General features: G+C 36.5%; 1 protein-coding gene across 1 annotated transcript in view; it reads left to right on the top strand.

Moving 5' to 3' along the window:
* NRG3 (neuregulin 3) overlaps window positions 1-24,535 on the top strand; it is a 417,954-nt gene that overhangs the window by 377,618 nt on the left and 15,801 nt on the right. The window contains exons 5-7 of the mRNA XM_074830488.1: window positions 9,853-9,955; window positions 15,052-15,178; window positions 23,411-23,538. Coding sequence (XP_074686589.1) covers window positions 9,853-9,955; window positions 15,052-15,178; window positions 23,411-23,538 — 358 coding nt within the window. The remainder of the gene's footprint in view (window positions 1-9,852; window positions 9,956-15,051; window positions 15,179-23,410; window positions 23,539-24,535) is intronic.

The following is a 24,535-nucleotide window of genomic DNA, read 5'->3' as shown; positions in this document are numbered from 1 at the left end:
GAAATTCCAGTGACAGGGCTTCGTTGATAATAGCAATACAAGCTCTGAGATCAAATAAAATATCAGCTGGGAAATTAAGACATTATATTAGATGCTTAGGATTTTAGGAATAACAACCTTCATCAGCTAAGGAATTACTAAGGCAGAATTAATGAATGCTATTGCTTTATAAAGTCATCATATTTTATGTAATAAACCTCTCAAAAACTGTCTTTATGGAGTTACATATAAAACAATTTAAAGTGCAATGATTATGTGTCTGATCCAACATCTGTTGTACTTAAAGGTCTTTGGATTAATCCCTATATATGCGTATCTATCTTAAGAAACCATGATAACTCTACAATAACTCATGCAAGAAGCTTGTGTCTAAACGTCCTTCTCTATGCTTCCCCCATTTACCAGCACAAAGTATAGCTGGACCAGGGCCTCAGGAGAGCTGGAAAGCTCGGCTGAGCATGGACTTTGCAGAAATAGAAGGTCATATTACAAGAACTGAATGCTGAACGGAAGTTTCACTTTGGAAGGTTTTTCATGCTGATGGTGGAGGAAAAACAGATGATAGCAAAGACATTTTTGAAGTGCAGAACTGTGGTTGGTTATAAGATTTACAATTAAGAAAAAGGAAGGAAGATAACAAAATCAGAGAGGGAAGATGAAGAGCTGTGCCAAGAAGCAGCTAAAAATTAAGATAGGAAAAAGGGGTGAGTCATTCTGGAGCAGGATAGTATACCATTTCTCCCCCCCCCCCCCCCCCCACCTTAAGAGTCTCCTACAGAATTGTGGAGCTTACACACAGTGTCAGAGAGCAAGGGAATAATACTTTCTGTGGGAAATCTGTGGTATGAAAGGCCTCTAGGGCCTGGCAAATAATTGATAGCCTGAAAGAATATACATGGAAACATAACGACCAAAAACAAACAAAAAAAACCCTAAATCTCTCTGGAAATAATATTATTTAATTTAAAAATAATAATTTAAAAAAAAAAAAAAAACACAAAAAAAAATTCACTGTATATTTGTAATATTTTCCAATCTTTAAGCTTTTGTGATTTATGCTTTCAAGCTTTTTTCTGTACAATGCAGGAAATGTTGCAAATTTCTTTGTTCAATGGGAGACCAGTAGGTAACATGCAGACTTCGTAGTGTATTGCAGTTTTGTGGATTTTCTTACCTAAGTTTCAAATGGTTTCAAAACCATTATATGAGAACAGTCAACAGTGCTGTCAACACAAAGATAGCTGGAACAATGCAGTCTGCTTGGTTGGTGCTTGACTGTGAAACTAAATTATCATCATCTTGCATACCCTGCTTGCCTGCTGACAGTATGATGCTGTCACTGAGAGTGGTCTGATGGTGAAATACTTTAAGTGGTTGACTTTGCATCTCTTGGACCTGCAGTAGAAGCACAGTATTTTTGCAGTGTATTTTTGCAGTTGGCTTCTTTGTTACCATTCCATTGCTATTCATTTTCTGCTGGCTGCATGAGTCTGCTGCTGTGCTGCCAGTGCTGTCCCGTCCCTGGTGGGCTCTTGGTGCTGCCTGTCATGCCGTCCATCGTGCCAGGAAAAGCACTCACACAGCACTGATGCTGAGGTGCCGTGTGAATGCACACAAAGAAAAAGCATACAAAGAGGAGATACAGGGCTAAAGTTTCTTTCACAATCAAAGAATGAGAGGGCAAATTGTTCTGCGTCATTGTGATGTTAAGATTTGGATGTTCCTATTCACTGGTGTCTACTTCCTCTTGCTATTCTTAATCTCTTTTTTTTTTTTTTCACTTATGGTAATAATAAAGGCAGAGCTTTCTGTGACCAGAAACCAGTAAGTGGTATACTGCTTATGAGACTTAATTGCTGATGGCTGATTGAGTTATAACTAAATTGAGTGAGTCTGGCTTGGTGACTGGGGTATCATTGTTGGTCAGTGCCCTTCTGCACCAAACAATAGGAGATGACAAAGAGATAGGTGCTCTGCGGGGTCCCGTCCCCCTCCATTTCAGACATGACATGGTCTTTTTGGGGAAAGAGACATGGTTTCTTTGAAAATGCCTGCTGCTTCCATCCTCTTCTGAGAACTGTGCATTTCTTTTCTCAATTGTAACTCAGTTTCAGGAATACCACAGCATATAGGGCCATGTGCAATCCTTCTGCCCAGGAAAAACCTCAGTAAGTCTTCAGCTTTGTATCTCAAAAATGCAAGTTTTCATGTGAGATTAGGGCAAGAGTTCATCTCATTTAGGTGTAGCTGGTTTGCCCAGAATTTCACACTGATTACCATGATACTATTTCTTCAGTGTCCTGATGCATTTTTAGTAGAAATGCCCTCAACAGTGGTCTAATATAAAATAGAAATTAAATGATGTTTTAGTAGGTTCTTTTTCTCTCCACCAGATATCGAGTTTCTCTCCTTTGGGACTCCTATTCCTTAGGGGGCTGCTCCTTAGCGGCTTATCCCTTTCACACATCAGCAAAAATCCAGGCAGCTATCCGGCAGGGAGATTACTGTCAGAGAATCACAGTTTTGGACAGCTTTACCCTTTTTATCATGAGATTTTTTTTTCAGTGTGCTCATTGCCTAAAATATCACCGTAGATTTTTAGCTGTTAACTTCCATGACCCTCATAACTATTTTTCCCCTATATCCAGACTGGAAGTTAAGTTGGGGGAGGGAGGAAGAATGGCCTTCATATTTGTTTTTCTCTTACAAGTTAGAACGTTTATATTCAGGTTGTGTCAAAAATTAATAAGATTAAAACAAGGTTCATATGTAATTTTTATTCTTATTAGTATATAGTAATAATGTAGTACAGGTTAGTTTACTGGATGTATTTTTGTAGTAATAGAAGGTCTTAGAGAAATTTAGAATTGCTGTAATAAATTCTAAAACTGAATCTTTCAAAAGGAAAATTAGTGAATCCACACAGAGGCTGATGAGACTTGGGTAGTGAATTTTGTTGATAGATGACTGACCTTACCCATCTTAAAAATAGAATGAAAATAGATAAAATTTGTAATAGAATCAGATTGTGCTACTCGTAAATTGTCAATACATGAAAACTCCTAACCAGACTTTTTCTTAAAAAGGAAGAAGATACCTCTCATCCCTTAGCTGCCTATGGAACTATTTCAAGCCTAAGATTTAATAAATATGTTGTATTGAATGTACTTAACTAAGGCTTTAAAAGTTTGTTAACTTTGAGTTCTGGTTATAGCTGACACAAATTCCCAGGTTCCCTGCAGATAAAAGGAAATTATTGTTTCTTAAGAAACCAAAGTTAAAATTAATTTGCCTTCAGAATTGTGATCTTGCTGTTTAAAAGTACTTATCAAATTTTCACATCATAACAAGTAGCGCTTACTAAGAATATTGGCACCTTCACTCCTGTTGTAACCATAGATAACACTAGACATTTTTATGTAAGGTTAGCCTCTCTTTTTTCTCTTTTGCAGATAAATCTCCACTGTTCGGCTCATTTTGTTTTGTGGGTTTTTTTAAGGATGGGTTTGATGGAAATAATTTTTCAGGAAACTTCGGTTCATTCATTTTTGAATGATATTTTGCCTTTTACTCACCAACCTAAAATAGTTGGTTGAGAGCTCAGGGTTAGAGCACATACCTTTGCATCCCTTTTCATGATGAGTCTATAACATTATACTTCATTCATTGCTTCACTTTTAATATTCCATGCAAAACTAGTGCTAATTTATCATTAATATTGTAGAATCAAGTACACAAAATATGTCAGTCAAACACAGAATCACAGAATCATTCAGGTTGGAAAAGACCCTTGGGGTCATGAAGTCCAACCATCAGCCCTACTCTACAAAGTTCTCCCCTACACCATATCCCCCAACATCTCATCTAAATGACCCTTAAACACATCCAGGGATGGTGACTCCACCACCTCCTTGGGCAGCCTATTCCACTGTCTGACTACTCTTTCTGTGAAAATTTTTTTTCCTAATGTCCAGTCTGAACCTCCCCTGTTGCAGTTTAAAGCCATTCCCTCTTGTTCTATTGCTAACATGTTGAACACTAATCCCTTCCTTTTCTGCCTTCTGTGTATGCAGAAAATGATCTCACTAGTGTTAAATACCAATAGTCAAACAATGTATAACATCATGTAATTATAATATATACTGGGTACATCTGTTTCACTTTGCTCTCATTAAGATCCTTCTGCTGTGGATGTTCCACAGGTAGAAGAAAATGTATTTTGTTAATCTTTGTCAAATCAGAATCACTGAACAGTTCTTCCCAAGAGAGAATTGCTATCGAAACTATGAAATACTTTACGAACTTTTGCTGGCAGAAGTCAGCTTGCTCTGATTCCAGTTTGAAATGTGAATCTGTGCAATTAACCTTGACTCTGCCCTTTCTGTAAATGATAGGAGACACAAACTTCTGCTCGTAATTTGTGAACCTAAGTGTTTTGAAGCCCTTGAAAAAGGGAAGTTCTACCTACGCAGACAAAAGTTGAAGGAAGAAAACTCAGTGTCTAATAAAGGTAGCTGAAAATTAGAATACAACATGGTATTTTATCTGAAGTAATGCATATGCTCTTAAAGATGTTGGAACAGAGTTATCTGGGGCAAGTTCATCTATTTCATCTATTTGCATAGACTTCAATCCTTTAGTGATTAATATGTTTATATTAAATGTTATCATGTTAATCACTGAAATGAAAGAGGCAATATTATCCTCATGGTTACAGAAAGAACAAGGGTCTTGACTTATCCAATGTCAAAGAAGAAATTTGTGAACTGTGGCTTGTAGCATTTCAACTGTTAAATCGTTCTGCCTTAGCACAAGCTACAGCATATGGCAGTGAATCTGTACAGTAGGTTTTTGCAAGTGAAAGAACAGAGAAAACTCTTGGGAGAGTTGGAAGTCTGATGCTGAGGCGATCACAGATTTTGTGGAACATGCAGGCTTTTTTTATTCTCTTCAAGAAATAAATTTAGAATGCCATATATAGTTCAGCACTTGTCACACATAAATCTAAGTATATAGAGAAATATGCTTTAACTACCCTCTTTCCTTTTAACTTATGGGAATCCGTATTTTATTGGAAATCTTGACGTTGTGTAGGGGTTTCCATGTAGTCCTCTGCTGTTGTATATGGGACTTTGAGGATGCAGGACACCAGTAAGAGTATAAGTGGCAAAAAAGTGTGTGGCAGTGAGCTTAGAGCAGAGGTGACAGTGAACAATTCGCTGCACCTGTGTGGCTTAGTTTATGCATGGGGACAAAAAGAAAGCCTGCCTTCATGCTGTCTTGTAATTTATTGAGGAAAAGCTGGTTTTATGTTCTGTCCATTAGGCCTTGCTTCCTCTGTTAACTTATAAATGGCAGGGATTGAGAAGAAGTTGAAGAAGGACATCTCTAAATTTTCTGGTGAAAAATAAGTCATAGAATTATTTTCATAAAATTTTCATTTCATCAATGGGAGAAAGCACATGGAAATACTAATAACAAGATGCTGGGCTTTCCATATTTATTCTGTAGCATGTTGTTACTTGCAGCAATGCAGAGCAGGTCCATTTAGTGGAGGGAAGTGAGGAAGGTAAGGGAATGCTGTTAGGGTTTCTGGTGCTTTTTGGGCTGGGAGTAAAATCTTCAGCAGAAAAATTAATCTGCACATTTATTTAGGGTTTTTTTGGTTATAGAGCAAAGCTTAAGTAATGCATTTGTATGGTAAATGTAATTTCTCAGTTGGCTCAGTTTGAATATTCAATAATTATTCACTGTGATGCTTGTGGCCATATTGAGATTTTATTCAAGAGCCATTGAAATAAGCCACAAAAGGGGAAAAGCTACTATTTTTGTTTTGTTATCGTTTTGCTTAAGCCACATGCACAATGCTGTTCTTCGTATTTGAAATACTTTAAAAGATATTTCAGTAAATTCAGAAAATACACAATAGAACTGGATGATCCAGTAATTATGGCTGGTAGTGATTTGTGGATTTAGGTGCTAAAAAAGCCTAACATAATCTGTTTTACTTAACTAAATTATTTTTTTCTCAGTAATATGGTTTGAAACATACATGGTTGTTTCTTAAGGACCTTGTACCAGTGTTCTTCCTTTTATAATAGCCACAAAGAAGAGGCAAGTTTCAGCTTATTTATACAGCAAAACTACCATATCCTTTAGACATAATGATCATAAGAAAAATGTGTCTACCCTACACTTTTTAATCCTCTGAAGACTTACATGTGTGCTTCAGTGGGTCTTTCCACATGCATAAAGCAGACAGATGACAGCCTTTAAGAGTAAATTTTAAAGAGCAAGAGAATAAAAAAACCCAAACCCCCAGTACCTAAAATATGGTGTGTACCTTTTTTTAGTAACAGGCAGATGAAATTTGACTGTGATGTGAGTGCTGGAAGAAACCTTGCTTTCATGGGTCACCAGTAGTCATTTTGTGTTTCATAATGGTAGAAAATGTTTTGAGATAAGCTTAGAAGAAGGAGCACTTGAGGCACAAGAAGTTTACGTTCAGTGGGGTGACGTGACAGAGGTGAAGGGAGAGAGACAATTTTGTAGCAGGAATGAAAATAAGAAAGAATCAGTAGTATGAATAAAAATAGGCTACACGTGACAGCGCACACAGTGAATGGGGACTTGCCTGCGAGAAACCAGCTGTTCAACAGGCTTCATGTCCCATGTGAGTTTGTCTTGTCTTTATGTTCTGGGAAGACCTTTCTTTCCATAATTTTTATTAAACAAAATAGTCTGCATCTAAACACTCTACTATGTGGCTTTTCAGCACTGTGGTCTGTGGTTCTATTTCTGTTGTTATAGGTTATGTATTTTGTATAATTTGAATGCTTGGTGGAATTTGTGTTCTGTAGTCTTAACTCCTCAACTGGATTATCCAGGAATGTCCGTGGCAGTTTATTTTTTTGGTTTTTAGCTGAAATATTTTATTGGCTGCTCATTAAATGAGGAATCCTCCTCCTAGAGTATTTATTTCAATAGAATATAATTAAGGTGATTTACCCCACAAGTAAACATATGAATATATGTGAATAAAGAGAGATTTTTCATAATTTCAGTCACTTTAGATTACCTTTGGAAGTTTGTTTCAGTATGTAAATACATGTATGTACAAGTTGATGCACATCTTCAACTAAGGAGGAGGAATTTTCAGTTCTTTTCTACGTGTTGAATTTCTACAGCTTTCTGTTTTGTGAGAGCAAAAGTACATTAGAGTACTTAACTATAGCCTTCTGCCTTATTTAAAGGCCCTATTCAATATGCTTTGGCTAGAGAAGGTCTCAGCTGTGCTATATGTGTTCAGAGCGTGAGGTTAAATCAAGGCAACAGGAGACCTTCAAAGTTTGCAGAGAGAGACAGATTACATTTCTATCAGTAAGAAGGTGTTTTTTTTAAAAAAAAAGCCAGTGTGAAAGATTAGAGAATGGAAAAATGCTTAACTGATTATATTTTAAGATGTGGAGACAAAAAATGGTGGAGTCCAATACATAAATAAAGATTTAAAGCACATTAAAAAATTAACAAAGGTGTCTAAGAAATGGAGTAAAGTTAATCAATAAGTAGTTCTTTAAATATGCACTGTACAAAATAAACAAAAAGGAAAGAAAACATTGATCATCATGTGTTGAAAGCTAGTGACAGGGATTAATCTGACTACACAAAAGACTTAAATCTTTACATAGTTGTTTCAACAAGATAATATTGTCCGGTCTCTGAATTGCTTTTATCTTGGTAAGATGTATTCTAAAGTATCTTTAACAAGACAGTGATAGCATTCAGGACTGACAAAAGACCGTAGCTGCATGAAACTCACCGTTTCAAAAAAAAAAAAAAAAAAACAACAAAAGGAAAAAAGAAAAGAAAGTATTTGATGAGGACTTAGGTTGAAAGGAAAGCAAAATAAAGCCTGTTTGTACACATTGCTTAAATCAGTTTCTTTTAATAAATAGAGGGGTTTTTTTAGTTATATGCAATGTTTGAGTGAAATTACAGTTCATAATTATGTATGTTTTGGTTGTGGTCTTAGGCGGTAGATGCTACAGTTGGTATTCAGGCAGAATAGATTAACAATTAGGGAACTGAACAATTCTTTAACTATTTGCAATGTGGTCCAACTTAACTTAAGAATTCAAAATTTGTAAAATTAGTCCTTTGTGTACTGCAGTGGAAATGGAAGGTGGATAATTGTGTTTACACAGGCTACCAAAAACAAACAAACAAAACAAAAAAAGGAAATTAAAACCCAAACCTTTAGTTCATTGCCAGTAAAGAGTTACTTGTCTAGATCCAAATTTTATACGTGCCAATGAGGAATGGGCCTAACGCTCTACTGGACTCAGTTTTACAGCAATGTTATCAGGATTTCCTGTTGAATTACAACCTTTCCAGATATATTTTTGACATGTAGAAACTGTAACTTGCTACATTTGCTTCTTTTTATTTTTAAAACAATATTTTAAAAATGCAACTTTTACAATTTCAAAATTAAATGAGGGGGAAAGTCAACAGGAGCTGAGGACATTTTGCATCTTAGAAATGGCTTCTGAATCACTGTGGTGTTCTCTGAGCAAGTAAAAAAGTAATTAAATAAAGATTTGGTACTTGTAATTTTATTTGAAATAGATTATGAAAAGGGACTGGGACTTTTACAAGAGACAAATGACTATATTTAAGATTCAAAATGTTTAGTAACAGCACTGTGATATTCATTCTTAAGAAATTAATAATTGGTACTGATGAGGATACTGTACATGGTCTTCAGTCATTATAACACCAGGTAGTATTTGATTGAAGTTCCCGTTAGGTGTAGATTTTTTTCAGTATTTGCCTAGATTCACCTTAATGTTGTCATACAATATTTTCTTCTTATGAACCTGAGACTCATGAACCTGAACAGTGCTTGTACTGTGCTTTGATAATCTTACATGTTTGTTTTCTACCTAAAATATATGAATGAAAATAATGTTTTGTATGTTGCATGATAGGAGAAACTGATCTTAAAAAATAACAATCTGTTTAGCATGTTAGCACTTTGGACTAGAGTAGTTGAAATAATAAAAATAAAATATAACACTTAAGGAGCTGTTGATGAATTCAGTGTGTGAAACTCCAGTTGCCTATCAGCTTCTGTCTGCTGTCATGAATGAATGTTTTCTCTTGTTTTCTTAGAATTTTCTTTTTTTTACTTTCATTCTGTGCCTATTTTAAAATTAATTAGAAGATTATGATTTATTAAGGAAATTTATTTTTAAATAAATGGACTCCCATGATAGCAATATATGGTGCATTGTAGCATAGCAGTCATTGGAGTCCATCCAAGTTGATTGAATTAATTTTTTACTGTGGTATGTTGTACATAAGCTTCAAGTAGAGGGAATGACATGGGAGTAAGGCATTACAATCACCATTCAATCAAAAAAAGCCTTACATTTTTTGGGTAGCTAAAAAAGAACTCTGAATCTTGTGGGACCTTGTGAGAGCTCTGATGGGTGTTTCCTTAAGCCAGAAAAACTCCATGGTTGTAGGGCTCTCTTATCCTTTCTAAAGAAGCTGAAAAATAACATGTAGGGCAGCGAAACTACTAAACTATCCTGATTTTTATTGTTATGTATCTCGCAGTGTGCATTGGAACCATTTTCTAAAACTTTCCTAGGAGGCCACCATTCTATGAACCTTATCTAGATGAGAGGTTCAGAGAAGCATCCATTCTGTTGAGGAATTAGCCAACCCAGACCTCCAGATCTCTCGTATCTGTCCATCATTAGTGAAACCATGATGTGCTGAAATCCACTTTTCTCAAGTATTGTTTTCTGATGCTTTCATAATTCTCAATTTTGCTGTTCACAGAGAGCGAAGAAGTGTACCAGCGCCAGGTGCTGTCTATTTCCTGTATCGTCTTTGGCATAGTCGTAGTGGGCATGCTTTGTGCAGCGTTCTACTTCAAAACAAAGTAAGAGCCTTCGTATAGCGTGTTTGATATTTAGCTTCTGTACTTTTTACAGCTTTACAATTCCTCAGTTTCTTCACTCCTTTTGAAGCTGTTGTTGTCTCTGGACAGGCTAGAACAGTTCCTTGTGGCTACACTAAGTAAAACAAAAAAATAAATAAACAGGAGTACTATGTGTTCTTGTTTCTATTTTCTGATACCAGGAAAGAAGAGATTGTGTCCTTTCCAGTTCTTTTTTTGACAATAATAATTTTGTTTCTTTTACTATCAGTTCAATAATCACTTTCCACTTTTGAAAATAAAAGTTTAAACGTGCCATCTCCTTTTTGCATTTCATTTCACATCCCTGAATGTCCCTTTTGTTTCTGTATGCTGAGAACAAATGTAAAGTTAGAAATGCAGAAAAAGACAAGTTCTCTGTAGATGTCTGTAACCTGTAGCTAATAGTTGTAAACTGCTAATGTAGTTGCATAATGAGTATCTGCAATGCACAAGCACATTGAACTATCCAAGTGTGGTGAAATCATATGTACTAAACTATTTTCAAGTGAAATACTCACTTTCCACTCTCTTCTTTATCTTTCCAAGTGAGCATTATTTTATAATGTTTATTGTTATGTGTGTAATTTGAGTTGCAAAAACCTCATAGCAATTACATGACATGCTTGTCAGTGCCACTGTATCTATAAATATGTTCTGTATGGTTGTCACCCCTCATTCCTATTCCAGCCAGAGCTAATGAGCATATATCAATATAAATAGTACCTGCATATGATTAGTCATGGTGGCTGAGCATCAAAAATGTGGAGGTTTGCACTATTTAAAAGTTTGGATGCTTATCTGAATCCTCCTTTTTAGAATTTATTTTAATGTGTAGGAAATCTGATGAGGACTACTCTTTATTTAAAAAGAGAAAGAAATTAACATTTCTATCAGGAGAAAAAAGTTGGAAAAGTCACCAGGCCTCCTCCCCCCCCCCCGGCTTTTTTTCTTCCTCTCAGACTTCAGGGGTAGTTTGTGTATGATTTGAGTGAAGATTTGAGTTGGTTCATGTTTCATCTAAACAATCCTACCTGTTCTAATGTCTTGAGGGATTTTGTTTAATTGTTCTTTGGACATAGAGTATGACAGTGGTGCTGGCTGGGAGGATGCTGTGTCAGGACAGTTCCTCTCTGCAAACTCCTTTGTTGTAGTATAAATTGTGAGCAGAGACAGCCGTTTTGCCACTGCATTAGCAGTGTCATTGTGCATTTTAGATGTGCAGAAGAAAGAAAGTGAGAATAAGGTGTTACTGTTCTTCCTGGAAGGGCTTGGTGATGAAGAGAGATTCAGAAAAGGCAGAATGGGATTGTCAGTTGGAAGAACATGCAGTCAACAACTGAGCATAGTGTGAATAAGATGTCCCTCTGTTATTCAGCCGTGTCCCTCTTGGTTTTGCACTGTTGTAGGGAGTGGTGGAGAGCTGGGTTGGACCAGCCTTCAAAATACCATGACTTTGATGAGGTGGAGAGGAGAGCTATGGCTAAAAATAATGAGTAGAAATAATGCTTCAAAGATGAACTCACAGGACAATAGTGCTTCATATTGCAGCAGGAGGTGGGGGTGTTGGTTTTGGGTTTTTATCTGCATTATAAAGATGATAGTTAAGCATTATTGGGAACAGTTGAAGTGTGCTTATACCAGATTCTGGGAACTGAAGTTTGAAGAATAATGAGAAAATAAACACTTCCTGTTCAGTCAAGAGGTCTTATCAAATATATGAAACACAGTAATGGTAAGATACTAATCAATCCCTACCTCCCTGGCCGTGGCTCCATCTGGCAAACTGTACAAAAACTAAATAGTGTCTAGACTGGCTTGCATAGAGGCCACATAAAACAGTATCATAACTGTGACATTGGCCAGTGTCTTACAGGTGTTTTTACACCCAACAAATTTAAAGTGCCTCAACCCTTACATTAGCTTTTAGTCAGCAGATTTTCAGGAGCTTCTTCATCAGGCAGATGTATCTTGATCATGCTTAAGAGTTATCAAAGCATTCCTCCTGCATGGGGGGTAATCCCTGGGTTTAATTTGATATATCAAAAATTTAAAATATTGCTAACAGCTATAAAAACTCTGGTTGCACCCTTTAAGAAAAAAGTTTCAGTGAAGACATTGACACTGACTTTCTTAGTCTGACAATTGTATAATGCCTGCTGCTAGAAATATGCACTTCCCTGTGCACCATTAAATTAAGTCCTCCTTTAAAATAAATTCCATCTGAGGAATTTTAGAACAATAATTAAACACTGTGCCCTTCCAATTATTCCTTTTAGGGTAATCAAGAAAGTTCTGTAAGTGTTAGCAACAGAGAGAGAGTACAGTAAGTTGCTGCTCTTCATGGCTTAGATTTTTATAAATGACTAGTGACTATTTCTTGCTGAAGTAACAACGCTTCATTGCCAAATATCTGTAAAGTAGAACACATAAGGCCTATTTGTTTTGCAAACAAAAATTATAAAATAAATAGATTAATCAGTGAGTAACTTTGAATTATTAATAGTTTCTAGTTTTATAACTGTGCATCCTATAGTTTGGCAAAATGAATATGCATAAACCTAATATTAATGTTAGGTTGCATGAACATAAAAGGAAATTAATTGTTAGATTGTTTCTCACAGCAAATTACCTTCAGGAATCTCACTTGTAATGTTAAAGATTGCAGCAGTGAATCTGAATATTCCAGTTTACTTATATAAGTTTATAGATGTAGAAACAAGTCTAAACCCAGGTTCTCTAAATAAATCCAAATTAGAGTTAAAAAAATTTGTAATTTGTTTTGTTATCTTCCTGGTTAAATTCTAAGAACATTGTATGTATAGGAGAGATTCCCCAAGTCTGATGCTGTGATCGTGTTGCACTGTCATTGTTTAGAATTTACATGAAGTCCCTACTTGAAAACAGTAATCAAAAGACTGGATGTTCCATAACCATTGGAGACCAACATGCAAGTGTCAGGCGTTCCAGTAGGACATACAGATATATATGCTTATTTCCTCAGTGTATGTAATTTAGCTGGTCAGAAAATAATTATTCATACAAACTCTAGAGTTGCTTTTACGAATTTCCCCTGGAATTTTATGAGAAGCTAAAGAGTTCATTCTGACGTATTACAAATTAAATTATTCAAGTTCATTGGTTTCAAAAATGAGTAGATATCAAAAAATGTTTTTAAAAGAGATGTTTCAGAATCAACTAATTAATTTAATTTGGCATTATAATCCTTCAGATTATATATCTGTTCATATTATTTTGATATTAACTTTACAAGTTGTTTTGGCTAACTAAGAATTTTGAAAGTTTAATAAGTTTCTGTGATTGAGAAATTGTTTCCTCAGCCAGCCATATTCAGAAATCTTACTAATTATGAGCTCCTACCTATACTTAAAATGTGACACAAATTTGTAACATGCTTACAATGTAAATTCATTCTTTTTCATTTGCCATGCTGTTTCAAAATAAGATGTAAATAGAAAGCATCAGAAATACTTAGAGTTCAAGATTTATTGTAGTTTATGACTTGTATTCAGGAAACATGCTATAACAAAATACCTACTTCTAAGCAGGTGCTTACAGCTTGTTGAATTTAAGCAAAGCTTAAATTGTGCAATGCTGAATGAGAACTAAGGGACTCAAAGACAGAGGAGATCCCATATATTTATTTTAATACATTAAAAAGTATATTATTAAAATTGAATATTGAACTGTGATACTTCTCACTGCTTGCTTTCATATTGAGGGAATTTGTCCTTTCTCACAGTTTCCCCTCTTGACCACCTAAGTCATTTTCCTCTGGTTTCTTACATTTTCTTGCACTAGACACAGACTCCACTGAAAGAAGTTAAAATTACTTTTGTACTTCATTTGGTATAAAATTCATTAGCCTGAGTCGAGTAAGATGCTATCAAACTTGATGATATCACAAGGCTTTTAACAGTAAAATCACCAGAAATTTTTCAAAATGTTGTTGAAACTTCTTTGCTAAAATTTCAAATTTCACTATAGAAAGACTGTATTTCCTTTATTTCTATGGACACTTCCCTGAAATCACTTCCTTCTGAAATTTGGCTCTGCACCAAGTGCCGTCCAAAAGCTGCTGGTGACACAACAAAGGGCTGCTGCTGTTGGAGAGTCCTTGACCTTGCTGGGCAGTTTCCAGAGCCTTTGTAGGCTCACTGCTGGAGATGCATCTGCTAGGGAGAAAAAGGAATATGGGAATCAAGGAAGGAAAGAATTAAAATAGCATTGTGGAGTTATTTCTTGTGATCATGTAAAACTGATAGTCTCAGACAATGTAGCTTATCAAAAGAATGGAGACTGATAAAAGACCTTAAACATATTTTGCGCAGCTGAGGTATCTGTTTGCATAAGATAAAAGAAATATTTAAAATAAAGTTTGCTGCCTCATATCCTCAGTCGTACAGAACTTTAAAACTCAGTTTGTCAGTATAGTGTGGCAGAAACAGAAAGCCTTTATTAATAGTGTAGTTATCTCCTGAATATTGCGAGTGATTCATCTAGTGGTATTCCTAGCTCTGACATAGTGGGTCATAGCATAATATGTCAAAAACACAGCCTCAGATACCATACTGATGTTTTTTTTCGGGTTTAAGCGTGCAAGCAAATGCTGGTCCATACAAGATACTGGGTTATAGGTCAAGTCTAATCAGATAGCAGAAATCTTTGATTCTTCAACACCTTTTATAGCCAACAGGAGCTAATGCCTGCTGTATTTGCCAAAATCTTTGTTCCAAATCAGAGCAAAATGCTTTTTTAATATTCAGGCCTACTTGCAAGCTATTGTTAAATATGTAATAGATGATCTTACAAAGTTCTGCACTAAAACAACTAGCATGCCATTATAGCTATTTTCCTTTCTTAATCCTCTCCAGAAAATGACCACTGCTTTGAAATCTTAGACACTAGTGAATTAGCTCAGCTGGTTAATCTAATACGGTGAAGTTTTGAACAAAGGGAACCATGGCTATAAAAATATCGTGGCTATAGTAGAAGATCAAACTAGCTCTTTCTTACATGAATTTTATTTCTCTCTGCAGGAAACAAACAAAGCAAATTCATGAACAGCTGAAAGAAACACAGAATAGAAAAACCTACAGCCTAAATGCTTCCAGCATGATGGCAAAGTCAGAGTGTATGGCACAAAGCCGAGTCCAGCTGCAAAATGTAAGTAATCCTGCCAGCTACAACACTTAATAGCCTGGCTGAGTTCCTGCTGCTGATGGCAGCACATTGCCATGTTGCTATTAGCATCTGAGCAATGGGAACAAGAATTCTCACCTCTTTCATAAAATGTTTTCTATCAGGCCTCTTAATGGAAAACACCAAGCAGGGATTTTTTTCTAAAGTTATTTCAATGGCTCCAGGTACATTTTGTTCATGTAAGACCTTCCTGAGCCCCATAGCTCTGCATCCAGCAGTGGAAATTACTATTATAGCTTCTGGCAATACCTTAGCTCATATGTATGGTTTATAGGTGAAGTGTGTGTCCTTGATCTTGAGTGGTTTCAAGTCTTCCAATCGTTAATGAACCTGCATGAAAAAATGTAGAGATTTGTCACAGTTAATTCAGAGTAAATTCAAAATCTAGAACTAAATGTACACATGTAAACCAGTCCCCAAGGGAAGGCTCTGCAGGTGGTCTTTTTCCTGAGTCTTGAGTTAAAGCGATTTTTGATACCAGAGATTAGTCTGTTCAAACTAAATTTGAAATGTATTTATTCTTTTTCTGTACATAGTGGTGTGTACAATCCCACAATCATGAAATGTATAAAGCATATTTGAAATAAATAACTTGAAGATGACCGATTTATTTAGCCCTGGATGCAAAGTATTTTCCAGTGCTTGTCATTCTCTTCCCCCTGGTCATACATATTTAGTGCTGTCTTATTCTGAACAAAGTCTTTGGAACAACTGAGAAGGATCCTGGTAGCAATATAATAGGAAATCATAAAAGATGTATTGAAGCCTTTCTAAATGCTTAACTCCTTAAAAAAAAAAAAAAAAAAAACCACAACTGTCTTAGCTTTGCTTAAAGGGCTGACTACCTTATTTGCCAGATTCCATTGAAACAGTGAGAGTTTAATAAAAGTGAGCACTCATGCCCGCTTAGCCACAGATGTCTCAACTCCTGGTTTACATCAAATTAATGTAGAAATAAGTATAAGCCCTTTTAACCAATTCAGTGTAAGCAGAGCCTCCATGCAATGGCAGAGTTGTTAGAGCATTTCTTGTGTTCACTAAAAGTTTTGTTTTATAGGAGCACCATTGTGGTCATGATATGCTTTGTGGTTCAGGAAGAATATACTATTTCAAGAAGGAAGATAGCTCCTCTAAATTGACATATTCACAGCTTAGGGAATCGTGTGCAAATATTTGTTTTGCTTTCAGTTCATTCAGTCATATATTACTTCTAGCGCCTAAAAAAAGCAGTTGGGAGTGTTGTTGGGTTGTAATGATGGCAACAAAAGGTAAAGTTGTAAAGAGCTTTTGTGATCCTTCTGTTCTAACATATAAAGTAGGTCTTGGTTAACACTAAGAATATGTTCTTTGTCTTTTTCTCACTGTAATTCAGTGCAATGTTTTGTCAACTCGTCATCACGATGAATATTTGATGTCTTCTCAGCAGCTGACAAACACATCAACACGCTTTATTTAAGTCTTTTTCTTTTGCCATAACAATAGCCATAATGGCTGAAGTAGTAGTTTGTAGATTCCAGATATTAGAGATTGAAAACCATTTTTATTATTTTAGTCCAAATTTGCTTTTCAGCTTTTAATGCTGTTCAGACTGGCATTATCAGTGCTGGTAATTAACACACCGTTTTCTTGTTGTTGTGGCTGCTTGCAAGCAGCTGGTTTCTCCTTGCCGTTAATGTATTTTCCCTTTGGGGGCAAAGATACTAAAGAAGAAAAACAGAATGACCTTGTGCAGGATGTACTGTAACAGTGAAGGGTAATAATGGTTTCTATTGTTAGCAAGATTTTAGTGCAGGAATGCATGTAGGCAGTTCATGAAATATTTACAAAACTTGGCAGATTGGAGGGGAAAAAAAAGGGCAGGGGGTATGGCGAGGCAGTAGAAAATAACTTTGAAATGGTATTTTGTAGGAATGGCTAAGTGGCTCCCCATCAGAGACCAGAGATCTCCCCAAACCCCAGGTGTATCTGCTGGGGGGGAAAGGGACCAGGCAGTAGTATGGGGAGGAGAGCGCTCCTCCTGCTCGCTCCTGCGGCTGTGCTGCCGCCTTTCTGCCAGTCACTTCCCTGATGGGACCTCTCTGCAGCTCCCACCTCAGGGGTTTGGGGAGAAATCTTAGTTGTCTTCATTTCCAGGAGCCAATAAAGAAACTTAAATAAATTAAGGTGGTTCTCTTCTGGAGACTAGTTCTCCAGTATGGCATTTTGGTTCATGTAATCCTGAAAGCAGTTTCTTTTCTGACCTCAAGTGCTCCTCTTACATGGGAAAACTGCCTGGTTTGTATGTTAACTTTCTCTCTTTCCCTAAAGGATTCTCTCATATTTTTCTCCTGACTATTTTGAATGGACCTGGTGATACTTCTTTCAGGTTTTTCTCCCTGCTTTTTCTTCTTCTATAGAGAAGAGTACATTACTGTTGACCTGAGAATAGTTGCATTCCTTATTCTTGATGGCTATTCTAATAACGTCTGTCCTGAAAGAGCCATCATATTTTGACTCAGAGGTTGCTACATTTAGTAAAGGATGCATGGATCTCTCCAAATGCTGTGTTGCTCTAGAAAGAGGTTTTACTTATTTCCCAAGACCCAGGGTATAGCAGATAATGTGTCAAGTGGTTTGTGGCTCTAAAGAGCTTGACCAATCTCAGTGAAATATTTTTTGTCCTTGTCATTCCTTTTTTCCCTTTTTACTCTTGACTGGACTTTAGGAATTATTTTTCATTATTTATTTTCAAAGCCAATTTTGAATCTTTTTTTGAATGAAAGAAGCCATGTGAATGTATCAAAATTGCTGTTAACAGAAAAACCGGACATTTCCTTTTTGAACCTAGTATTAAAATGAATTACAAATTTGCATTTTATTCTAGCCTAGGTCATTATACTTGCAGCTGTTTGCATTACTGCAGAATGAAAAGGACTTTAGACCTCAATCCCTGTGATATCCCACCTCTATGCCAATTAAAGCTTCTTTACAGTAGTCTGATTATGAGACCTGTATACATGGTTAAAAGGTCTGAATGTTTGCTTTTAAAACACTCTCCATTTGTATCAGAATTCTTCTGCTGCACTCTAGACTACAGGTTACCTTGCAGCAATCCTTATTTCAAAAGGCAGCATTCAAGAAATGGATTTGAAGTGTTGGATATTCCCCCAAGTTCATTAAACATCCATAGGGCAGGATTGCTCTTTCAGATGTGGATATTCCAAGTTAAGTAACAGGATATTAACGAAAAAAAATGTAGCTGACTAACTGAAAAATGTAGGCTTTTTGGAACTCCCTTCATTTAGAAGTTACTCTCTTTGGGGTTTTTGCCCTCTCTGATCAGCAGGGTAAACACAAGCAAGGAAGAATGGCCACATCCCAGCACCTCCCGTGGCATGCCCCAAGGTTGAGGAAGAACGCAAGGAGAGTTAGGCATTTAAGTTAAAACAGGGATGCCTCCCTATCATTTGCTATATTACAGGGAATAAAGCTTTTTGTTTGCATTGACAGTATTTTGAAGTATCATATGCTTTTCCTTTCCACACTCAAATGCATTACATCTCGTCCACTTCCTTCCTCTGCTCAGTTGTGATTCTTTAAAGTTAAAAAAAAAAAAAAAAAAAAAAAAGGGTTAAATTTTGTCAGGACAGCTGTATTCTCTCTGAACTCCTGCTGCTCATAGCTGGTAATTGTGTTCATCTGTGCCGAGTCTATTTCTCTTGGTACCAATTCCATTATTTTGTTAGGGATACAAATTAGATGAAAAATACTGTACACTGTAAGCAGTATTCACAAATAACTGTTTGAACACAGCTCCTAGTATTTGTCCTGAATCTCCTTCAAGTCCACTGCTTTTTCCAAATACTCTGATGACAACATACTTAATTTCTTGCTAGTTTTTCTAGCATCTTGGATTTGGATACTAATAAACTGGTAATCTTGCTATAATTCTTCAGGCAGGAAGAGACTGATGTGCCAGTTTTTAATACAGGATCTTTGAGGGACTCAGAAGATTCAGATTTATTTCACCTAACGCATGAAACTTAGGACTTCCTAGTATTACATGCTCCTTCCCAAAGAGATTATATTATCTTCAAGAGATATTTAGCCACTATCCTCCACAAGACTGCAGCAAAAAGGAAGGCAAAAGGAAGTAAATTGTCATTCTTAGCTGCCCCTCACAGGAAGACAAGTGCTCTGTGCTCCCTCATATATTGTGCAAGGGGCAAGAGGGGGTGTTGTGGCCCTCCTTCTATTTTTCTGTAGTTCACCAGTCTTCATAAGCCTTAATTGTGCTCCTGATTACCAGCTCCTTTTTCCACCTTGACTAGAGGTTTTCTTTAAATTCTCATAACTTGACAAATATGCCATGCAACAACAAGAAAAAGAAAAGCGGCTGAAGCCTTGCTGTTCCTTCAGTGATTCTGAGAGTTGTCATGGTTGTTTTAAGTGGTCCTTTTCACCTTTGTGGATATTAATACCTTTTTCCATAGTACTAAGTGGATCTATTAATTCCCCATCACTTTCCCTCTGAGGTGGTTAATATGCTTTTCGTGCGGTAGTGTGTGGTTTCACTTTTCACTACACTTGTTTCTAATAGCTTGCAATCATTATCTTCAGGTTCCTGATATTCATATAATGAGGGGAAAAAAATGCTCTTTTTGTGTCTTGTTGCTTTTTGTTGATAGTAGGAAATAAATTATTTTTAGTCACTGTGATAGAAACGCAATTAATACATGTTGAGAAACAAAGACACTTAAATCTTTTAAAAGATTACTGTGTGGTTTTGCCTGAGTTACGATGTGATTTATCAGATAAGATCAAGAGCAAATTCCTCATTTCTATATCGTGTGACTACTTAGAACTGCCAGAACAGACAAACTTTAATTTACTGGCCTCTGTCTAGAGCTAGTGTTGGCAAGAAAACATATAGAGCATATGGGAACAGCTGTAAGGATGTTAAATATACCACCTAATGGGCTTTTGTGCAAGGTCAGCCCATCCAGAAAAATCACTGGCTCTTTACCTCCTTGAGGCACCCTCTCTGAATGTAATTTAAAGTTGACCCCTTTGTCTTCTCAGTCCTTTTTGAAATGGGATCCCCATATCACCTCTCTTCCAGTGCCACATGTGTTTCTGGACTTTAAATTATTATTATTTTGGGAAAATCACTGAGAAAGAAGAGCTAGGAAAAGCTGGGGAGAGGGATGGGTGTTTTGTTTTGCATAATACTAGGACAACAGTGTCAAGCTATTCTGTAGCACTTGAGTGGCATTTGTTACCCATGGATCCTACCTTTTAGAACAAAGAATAGAAGGCATGGAGCAGGGGAATTATGTGCTCACAGTTGTACAGCAGGTCAGTGGCAGAGGCTGATTTCTTGTCTCCTGACCCAGGCTGCCTTTGCAGATTTACTTAGCATTAACTAGCAGGGGGTAGAATTTTATTGTCAAAGAGTTGAGTAATTGTACATTACAGATTATTTTCTCCATGAAACTGTGAAAAATGAAAATTTGCAAAATGGTTTATTTTTAAATGCTATAATTATTCTTTAATTTATTTAGTCATATGCATCAGCGTTTCTCAGTAATTGCTCAAACAAGCACAAATAATTAAGCAAGAAGACAATAAAACCATAAAAAAACAAATAATACAGATAAGCTTTCAGTGATGCTTTCAACCTACTGAAACAGCCCTTTGAAAGTGTTTCACAGCTTATTCTCCACCATTGCTGGGTATTCAGCAGCTCACAACAGTCAGAGGGCTCTGCAGAGCTCAGCCCAGGTGAGAACCAGGCTGTGGAAGCAGCAGGATGGGCTCTGCCGGGATACAGATGGGGAGTAATCCTATACAGTACTTCTGGAGGCACCAACTGATACTGCTGTAAATTCCCCACAGAAATCTGAAGGTATTTTTCTACAGAGAGGATCTCAGAGAACGGATGCGGCACTTACGGTTAAGCTAAAGGAGAATAAACCCAACTGTGTTTAAACCTATTGAAATGTATGAATAATGTGATACATCCAAATAAGTTCAATTACATCGTTCAAATTCTCTATGTTCACACCCTCAATATAAATTGTGATTCACATTTTCATTGTAATTAATGTTATGGCTGTTACGGTATTTGTTAAGTGGTGTATCTGAAAATGGCGTAAAAGAAGTGTTCGGTTGGGGGAAAATAATATCCTTTGCAGGCTGTGCCTGGGTGGTGCTGGGTGTTGGACCTTCAGTATAGTTTGCTAGTCAACATCAGAGCAGCTTCTGGGGGTCCTGGTTTTCCTCAGTTGTGATGAGGAAAGACTCTCTATACCATTACTGCAGCCCACACCCGCCTTAACCATGGATATAGCAAAAGGTGCAGATAATCTCTAATTACCCTTCATGATTCACTTCATACTTATGGTCTTACAAGCCATTCGGACCTTCAATTTAGTATCATGAACAAACATAAAAAAGGACAGAAATAGTTTCCTAGCACTAACAACCCATTCTTTACATAGCTCAGATTGATTTATTCAGGTCAGAAATCAAAGACAGTTTCATTTCTGCAGCTGGCAGGATAACTATTAAAGTTTAAAATCTTCACAGACATGAGTACCTTAAAAATCATACTGCTGTCTGAATATTTTATCTATGACACAAATGACAACTAAGATCATGGTAGCTGAAAGAAGAGTGGAATATGTTTCTTATTATTTCAGTTGTATTTATTTCCTGCATGTGGCAACATTTTGCGTATTGTCACTCTCAGCTTTGCCTTTAGAAACATGTGGTTTGGGCCCTGTTTATGTGGGTATTTCACACAACAGTAAGAGGGAGAAGAGCATGGGAGAAAAATTTTAAGATCTGTTATTTTATCTATAGAAATTAGTCATAACAAGTCTGAGTAGGTGGACTAAAATTGCATGTAACCTATTTTTAAAAGAGTAATCTTGTATGACTTTGATTTTGCTGAAGTCTGGGGAAATGTACATAAGAATAAGTGAGAATCAGAAAATAATTCTGTATTTTTAAGGAGTTATTGGTCTTTTGTTAGAAAACAAAATAATTATGAAGTGTGCTTTGAAACAAATTTTACTATCTTTTCCACAAATGATTATGCTATTGTATCAGAGCATGGCATTTTTTCACCACTGTGGGTTTTTTATATTATTATTAATTTGTATTTTCTTTCTAAAAATTTAATCATGTAATAGCTTCCACAATTCCAGTTTATTGTAAAGATAACATGGATATCTATGTATCTAGTACTAAAAATACAAACTCAATACAGAAAGAAATGGATTAAAGAAAAACAGACCAATTAGTTTTAGTGCAGGTCATTGTAATGCAACATAAAAAATCTGCAAAGCGCAGTATTTTTTCATACCTGAGTGGAAATGTGGGTTAATGTCTCATATCTCTGAGATATTGCCTAGTAACCACTACCAACATTGATTCTTCTTTCAAGCCAAAATGCAGCTTTTTTTTATACTTTGACTTTCTGGCTCAATTCAGGATAAGAGGCACAATTTTTTCTGAATTTTCAGTTGAGTCACAAAGCAAGAAGAAGAAAATCTGTTCCTGTTCATGTTCGGTGTCTGCTTTACAGACCTTTGTGTCTCACTATGTGCTAAGAGACTGCCCTACGCCTACAACTGTCACAAGAAGAATTATGTTTACACTGTTCTTACTAGCACAGATACTCCCAGGTCAAAAGTTTCAGACTTGTTCAGAAGGGATATCTGGCTCTGTGGATAGGATTCAAATATTTTTCTTACTTATCTGATGCTACAACTGCTGTTTCAGTTTGGTTTTCATAGTTATGCATGCTGATAAAAGCAGTGTTTGACTGAAATCACCAAAGGACCCAAGAAGTTGCTAACCGTCCTCCGAGGTGCATTTTGTGATCTCAGTCTCTGCATGGACAGCCACAAAAACAGGCTTTTAGTCAAAGGGATCAGTGTTCCCTATCGTTATGGGCAGAGCAGTCAGTAATTTTCCTACTAACGCAGATATCAGCATTTTGATGTGGAGAAGGTAATGGGGATAATGAGTACCAGCACTTTCTGCTATGTAAACAATAGTGAATGAATGTATTACTTGCAGTGCTTAATTTTAATTTAAAAATGCATTAGAGCACTTCTTACCTTGCTCCAATATGAATTCTGATTGAATAGCACCAACAATGTACTTTGCCTTTTGTGTATTAATTATTTTTATTCTCTGCCACAGTATTCAAAAACAGATAGGCATCCTGGGCCTATTCTGGACAAAGTTATGGAATCTAGTTTTTCAGGCCCTCAGTCTTTCCCAGAGGCCTTGTCTCCTGACAGAGGAACCCAGCCCATCAAGCAACATAGGTAAGCAAATGGCTGTCTGATGGGAGATTTGGCAGGCTTCCGAGGGATGTCGTTGGACTGGTGGTACGTGTGCAGGATTACTGTGCCCTGTGACCAGGAGAGGTATGGTATGGTACCAACAGAGCCTCAGCTGACTCATTAAGCAGATGTCCAAGCATTTTCTTCGCTGCAGACATAAAAGGCAATAACAGTGCTCACCAACTTTATCTGCATTTTGTAAAAGTCCTAGAGGAAGCATTTAAAGACACCATCCAAGCTGTAGAGACAGACCAGTGAATGAAACAACTGTAGTTTGAGAAACCATTAAAAACAAGACTTTCTTTATTGGTGTTCATAAAGTTAATGACTCATTTGCTGCAGAAAGACATGGTTGCAAACTTCCAGCCTTTCTCACTGTTTCTTTAGACAAATAATACATGAAATGAATAATGACTTAATTATGAACACATGGTGGCCTTTGAAAACTAGTCTTTAAAAAGTTTGGATATTTGTTTCCAAGAGAAAAAAAGAGGAAAGTCACCCATTACTGGATGGCATTTGGATTAGAATTCTGCTTATAGCATTTTTGGATGAAAAAGAGTGCAGATGCTTCATTATGGGACTAGAAACCGAATTCATGTCTGGTATAAGAAACAGTGTTGGTGGAATGGCAGTGGTAATGTCTGGTCCAGAGCACACAGAGAGGGAAAAAAGGCTGAGAAAAGCGAGTTCAGAATTTTTTTAGCTAGATAATCTGGAGGGGGAAGACTTCTTTATTAAAAGGATCATTTTTTCGAATTACTAAAAAAAAAGTCTGGAATTACGTGAGGTTATGATCTAGCTTCTGTAGTATTTGCATTTGCATTGCAGTCCCCCAGTCAGCTACATGTTCCTTCTCTTTTGAACAAGTGATTTGCTTAACCTACCAAAGTGCAGCGTATGAGCCAGGAAGGGATATTTGGGTCCTATCTACTTTTACTTTACTTAAGCCTTTAATTTGGCATGAAAAAATACTGGC

The sequence above is a fragment of the Strix aluco genome, chromosome 7, assembly GCF_031877795.1.
Source record: "Strix aluco isolate bStrAlu1 chromosome 7, bStrAlu1.hap1, whole genome shotgun sequence".
NCBI lineage: Eukaryota > Metazoa > Chordata > Aves > Strigiformes > Strigidae > Strix > Strix aluco.
This window is presented reverse-complemented; position numbering and strand designations above follow the sequence as displayed.